This window comes from Lactuca saligna, chromosome 1 (assembly GCF_052625555.1).
Source record: "Lactuca saligna cultivar CGN05327 chromosome 1, ASM5262555v1, whole genome shotgun sequence".
Taxonomy (NCBI): domain Eukaryota; kingdom Viridiplantae; phylum Streptophyta; class Magnoliopsida; order Asterales; family Asteraceae; genus Lactuca; species Lactuca saligna.
Genome location: NC_136417.1, coordinates 53,558,730 through 53,564,729, shown reverse-complemented (window position 1 = coordinate 53,564,729; position 6,000 = coordinate 53,558,730). Strand labels below are relative to the sequence as shown.

Sequence of the window (6,000 nt, the reverse complement as noted above, 5' to 3'; positions counted from 1 at the left end):
TTTTTTTTTTTTTTTTTTTTGCAATGAAGATAGGATTGTGACCAATTTACCATGTTACGTACTCATAACTTTAATGGTGTTTTTGAAAGAAAGAAATATAACCCTTATAGACATAGTAAGAAGTATATAGCAAATTCTAACTTACCATAATTCTTATGTGTCGAGTCATTAAAAACGACAACCCACATACTCAATAGGTTTCACTCTAAATCTATTCCTAAGACACCTTGTGAAACTTGGATGTTAAGGAAACTGAATTTGAAATATATATGAAAGTATGGGGTTGTCCTGACGAAGCTAAGCTCTACGAACGTCAACAAAGAAAGTATGGGGTTGTCTTCCTGAAGAGTCATGATGATCCTTTGAGTAAAAAACGAATAATAAAAATGGAGTTGTGAGGTCGGGCCTTTTATGCAAAAAACATACTCCAAAATGTTGCAGAATGCCGAGTGACCATTATCCACTAATATTGAAAATCTATAAATATAATATCAAAATTATGATGGAAATCATTATTAAGTAATGTAATATTTATGAAAAAAAAAACATGAAAAAGGTAACAAACTATAAATTGTATTTTTCGGCCACGTTCAAAGTGTTTGTTCAATTTATACCCATTTAACGTGTTAACGTTTGGTTAAGTTTTAAACATATTCATAATTTCATATAATAGGTGAAAGAGAAATGTAGCTTAAACCAATATTATATATAATAAAAAAAGAAAAAAAAAAAAAAAAACTATGCTTATAAATAGTATATTTCTGAATTTAAACTTTGATGACCATATATAGAAAATAAACTATAAAAATTGTTATAAAATGTTACTGTGTATTTTCTTTTTATGTTTGAGATTAGAATTTGGCCACTATATTTTTGTTTCTTGACAGTTTTAATCCCTATGAAGAAAATAAATTACAAAAATTCTCCCTATAATTTATAGAAAATATCCCTACACATTTTGTTTTTACATAAATGATCCATATTTTTAAATAATATACTTTTTGATCCGCATGCTTAAAAAATTTTAAAATGGTCCCTACCTAATAGAAATTTTACATATTACACCTCCACAAAACCGACATAAGTAGACTTCCAGCCTACATCCCAGTGAAGCGCGGAAAGGACAATTGCTAGTTATTATAATTATTGTCAATGGAAATCTAGCAATTAAAATGAGGAAAAAAGATATTATATAGACACTCTTCTAAAGGGTTACAACACCAATTCACTCAATTTAATCTTGTATCTTTTTTCTTCTATAATTACAAGACATCGAAAAGAAGATTGAAATTGCAATGAGAGAGATCAATATTCTTATGGTAAAAAACCTTGGCATTTAAAACATGTCAAATCAACCAAAAGTTTGTGAAAATAATCGTATAAAAAGCTTCGAAAGATTTACAAAACAAACCCAAAAAAATATTTCATTGAAATATTGCGGTTGTTAATTCCCTACCAATTGAAAACTTCACCAATCAAATGTTTTGTCACCTCGTACAACAAGAAATGTTCTTTGGATTCAATATTAGATTCACAAAAGGGACAAAGTTTTGTTGTTTCGGTATTATACTTTATTTTCTTTTTGACAAACATAGATTGATATAAACACTAAAAATTATGGTTATGTGGTAAATATTATTGAATTCGTGTTAATCTATTATACACTATCTCTGTATTTCATAATTACTTTTTATTTTTATTCTATTTTTTCCACTTTATATCAATCCACTTTTAGTTTCTTAATATAAACAAAAGAAACTCGTAAATCGTAATTATAACATTTTATTCCTCTTGCCATGCGCTTTTCAAGTTAGTCAATGTATTTTAATTTGCAAGCATAGCCACATGGACTTTTTCTTACCTTAAAATAAATACAATAATTATTACACTCAAAACAATATTCATATCTTGTGAAGTATAAGTATACATTTACATTTCACAAAATTCTTAATACTTTCACAAAATCATATAAACTAACTTTAATCTACAAGTTCTCAAGTCCACATCGAAACACAAATTACTCAACATTAACATCTACCAAAAACCCAAATAACAATAACAAAATTTAAACAAATCTAATAAACAAAAACCCCAAAAAAACAAATTTAATCAAATGTGATCCAAATCTTCTTCTTGTTGTTCAAGAACAATACTCAAAAGAGCAAGTCTATAAGATGTAGATCTAAGATTTCTTGTTAAAACATACAACTCCTTCTTCCTCTTCTTTAAAGGAACACAACTCCACTGTTCATGTCTAATATGAGCAAGCAAAACCGCATCACACAGACCCCCAGCCACTGGTTTCTTGCTGTAAAAGTCAACAAAAGTCAACTTCATCACTCTGTTTGACCCAAAAAGTCAAACCTCAACACAATGTAATTTATGGTTTATACCTTCCTCGAACAAATCCACTTGTCACAAAACCAATTGGCCACCTGTTAGACTCCATGGCTGCAGGATCTTCAGGAACTTGAAGCTTCCACTTTCCAGAATCTTCTTTCACAAAATACGTTGCTAATAATGACTGAGGTATTTGAAGGTCAACCTTGTTGTTTGACCTAATTCACAAATTACACGTCATTAAGATGAAATGTTATATCACTTATATGTAAAATTACGAAATTACCCTGAGGTCCAAAGCTTTATATCATCCATACGAGGTGCACAAACAAGAGCTCCATCTTCAATCACACCTTCTTTATACGCACGAAGAACAACTCTAACAAAACATAGTTTTTTTCTTGATCCATTTTTAAGAAAAGTTGATGTGTTTGGAACTTGATCAAGTATTTTCTCATCTTTGATGATTTTAGATAATTTGGACATGTTTTTGATTTTATCATGTGGGAAAAGAAGCAAATGATTGTCATTTATAGTGTTCAAGAATCCAGTCAGCGTTCTTGCTGACCTGGCAACAACCATGTTGGATTGTAATGGAATTGGTTCATTAGGGTTTGGGTTTGATCCGTATGCGAGTTGGATACAATTCCATGGGGGTAAAATGGGAATATTGAAAGGTTTCATGGAAACAGGACGAAGAGATGCTTGTTCATCAATGGTGGAAGCTTCGGCTTCCTTTAAAGAAGTGTAAGAATCACATTCGGGAAATTCAGATGGAAAATTTGGAATTCCAGCCTGGAAATAAAGTTTTTAACTTTAAATAATCAAAAAAAAAAAAAAAAAAAAAAAAAAAATTGTAATAACAATTAACAAATTGAATGACTTACTTCACAAGAAACCCAAGACCTCTCTCTTAAACCTATAGCTTGAGCTCCATTTGAGATAAGAGGAATCCAAAAGGCTTTGACCCAAGTCAAAGGAAGTATAATAGTCCACCTGGAAAAGGAAAATCATTAAACAATATTTTAATCATTTCAATTTTTTTATACAGAGGAAAATGAAAAAGAGTAAATTTTTATATAAAAAATAAAACCTTGTGATTGAATGATCCTTAAGGTTGTTTCTTTTTAAAAGAATAACAGGACAGAATCTTGAAGATTCCATCTTGGTTGTGGGGGTATTATTGTCATTTGAAGTTTTGTTGTTGAGACAAAAGGACGTGAGGCGTTGATGGTGTTTCTCCATACAAAGAACACTTTCTTCAACTGGACAAAACAGCCCTTTATTAGCATCCCATAACTCAGTGTAACTCGAGTCAAACTCAGTGTTATTGGTCAACACACGAGGATCATTGACTACAAGAGGAATTACTTCACAACATGATGTATCATCTTCATTCTTCACGATGGATGTAATTCTTGATGACATGCTGCATGATCATTCACAATATTAAAAAGATTAGATTAAAATAAATAAAGAAAACAATGAGTCACTCACCTGCTAACTGGATTTAGTATCTTGTGAAGAAGGTAAGATGCTTTTGAACCCATTACTTCCAATGTACCAAATTGCCCTTCGAGTGAGATACACTTAACTGAGTCAACATCCTCATTAACCTATTAAAAGAAACACATGATTTGGATTTTGGCATCAATCTTTAAAAAGAGTATTATAATTAAGAACTCAAATTTCTAGTTTTCTACCTTACCCTGACTTTCACAGGCGTTTTTCAGAGCATTGTAGCCTTCAGTTAAAGCTGCAGCATGTATCCATATCCACAACTGCCTGGAAGTTTGACCATTGTTGACTTTCACATGATCTTCAGATTCATCTATTGACTTCTGATTAGGTCTCCACATGTAAATAACAGGTGCAATTGTGTGTGAATTGGGAGTTTCAGAATGATGAAGCTGCAAAAGTTAATGAATTGGTTTACAAAAGATGCAGAAATATTAATTGTTTGTAAAGAGTTAAAGACAATGAATTACCATAGAAGTAGCATAAATACCACCAGAGATTACATTTTCAGCATCTGAAGGAGGAAAAGGTGACATTACAATGCTTAGAATCGACAATATTGAATCCTGAAATGACAAAATGAATGTCAAGGTGATGTTAAGATGGAAAAAAAAGAAGGGTAATTTGGTAAGTTTGTACATTACCTGTGAACCCTCTAACTGAACAGCAGAATAATAGCTTGCATCATGAACAACAGTTCCAGTTTTCAACCACTTCAAGAGAGCTCTTGAACCTCTTCCCCTTCATTAAACAAACCGAAAAATTATAAATCTATTGATACACAATAACATAAAAAGGGTAAAAGAGTAAAATCACTTGAATACCTGCCATGTAAACCAAGAGGAAGGTGGAAACCCCATCGTGTGATCATTGTGAATCTTTTTGCATACCAAACGTGTGTTCTAAGCCTTTTTGTCCCATTGCCTGAAGTGCAAAATCCAATTTTAGGGTTTTCCTTTAGCTCCTTTCTACGACGAATATGGCGAGGTGGAGCTTTTTTAACATGTTTTTCTGAATTTACATCACTATTTTGGTTTGAAACTCCGAATTTTTGCTTCTTTCTGAATCTAGTTTTGGAAGATTGATTGTCGTAGCTAGTAGTTCTTCTCCTTTTGTTTCTATGAGATTTGAAATTGTTGTTTAACCTTGTGGCAATGGTGGAGTAGAGAGACTCGAGTTCTGGAGCTCGGGATTCTGTGAATTTCTGCACAACAAGATCGGGTGGTGGTATAATTTTGCTTCTGTCAGTAGCCATTGTTGCAGATAGTAACCTGTTCAATATTGCAACAATCTCTTTATCGATTAGTTACTTGAGTACAGACTACCGAGTATAACAAATGTGTAGAAATTAATAGCTTGAAATCAGTGGCAAGTTGCATTACATACTCTTCTCGTGTGACAAAAAACAATATAATGAATATAACAACTAACAACTAACTTGAAATCAACAATTATTCGTTATTACTTGAAAAATCAACATACTTTCTCAATCCAAGTAACTCGGTGCCAGTACAAATTACTTGAATGATACGGATTTTCATACCAGCGATTTAGCAAAAAAACCAAAACATTTTTATCAGATTTTCATAGTCGTGATTTAAGAGAAAGATACATACATCTTTCCCATTTGCGGCTTGATACAGCAGCGTTTGTATGGAGAGAGAGAGAGAGAGAGAGAGAGAGAGAGAGAGACTCAACTGCGATTAGGGAAGCTCTTGCCGGAGGAACCGCAGGCTGACGACGTCGGGCTGGAGAAAGGAGAAGACGTCGAGGTGAAAGTGGAGAGCTGGAGAAGAAGAGTGCATCGGCCTATAAACCCTTTGACAAAGGTTTTACCCTTTATATTATGGTAAATTACACGAGTGGTCACTATGGTTATGGTAATTGGTGTTTTGTTCCCCAAACTTATTTTTTAAATCCGATAATCTTTATGATATGTTTTTTTTGTTACATCATTGGTCCTTATTAGATTTAACTTATTTTTTAAATCAGGTAATCTTTATGGTATGTTTTTTTTTGTTACGTCTTTGGTCCTTATTAGATGTAAAAAGATTATTATGCACTTGATAATTTTTTTTTCTACTTTATATTATTTCTTTATTTTTAAATTAAAAAAAAAAATAGAAAAATAAAATAATCTCC

The 6,000-nt window shown here is 31.9% G+C and overlaps 1 protein-coding gene across 2 annotated transcripts; it reads right to left on the bottom strand.

Annotated features, from left to right (window-relative positions):
- Positions 1 to 1,934: 1,934 nt before the first annotated feature.
- On the bottom strand, positions 1,935 to 5,664 carry POP1 (ribonuclease Ps). 2 transcript variants are annotated; one of them, XM_078984798.1, is made up of 11 exons: positions 5,557 to 5,664; positions 4,683 to 5,129; positions 4,503 to 4,599; positions 4,329 to 4,424; positions 4,044 to 4,250; positions 3,838 to 3,956; positions 3,434 to 3,769; positions 3,228 to 3,336; positions 2,627 to 3,135; positions 2,394 to 2,558; positions 1,935 to 2,308 (listed from the first exon to the last, which is right to left on the bottom strand). In XM_078984798.1, exons 2-11 carry the CDS (start codon positions 5,111 to 5,113, stop codon positions 2,110 to 2,112), a joined length of 2,268 nt encoding a protein of 755 aa, XP_078840924.1. In that variant the 5' UTR covers positions 5,114 to 5,129; positions 5,557 to 5,664; the 3' UTR covers positions 1,935 to 2,109. The 2 variants fall into 2 exon arrangements, with proteins under 2 accessions (XP_078840924.1, XP_078840929.1); XM_078984803.1 differs by having other exon boundaries at positions 4,683 to 5,658.
- Between the last annotated feature and the right edge of the window lie 336 nt (positions 5,665 to 6,000).

Coding starts and splice junctions, on each gene's coding strand:
- POP1 (XM_078984798.1), bottom strand. CDS start 5,113: ATGGCTACTGACAGAAGCAAAATTATACCACCACCCGATCTTGTTGTG. Junction 4,425..4,502: donor TTCAGTTAGAGGGTTCACAG/GTAATGTACAAA, acceptor TTGTCATTTCAG/GATTCAATATTGTCGATTCT. Junction 2,309..2,393: donor AGTGGATTTGTTCGAGGAAG/GTATAAACCATA, acceptor TGACTTTTACAG/CAAGAAACCAGTGGCTGGGG.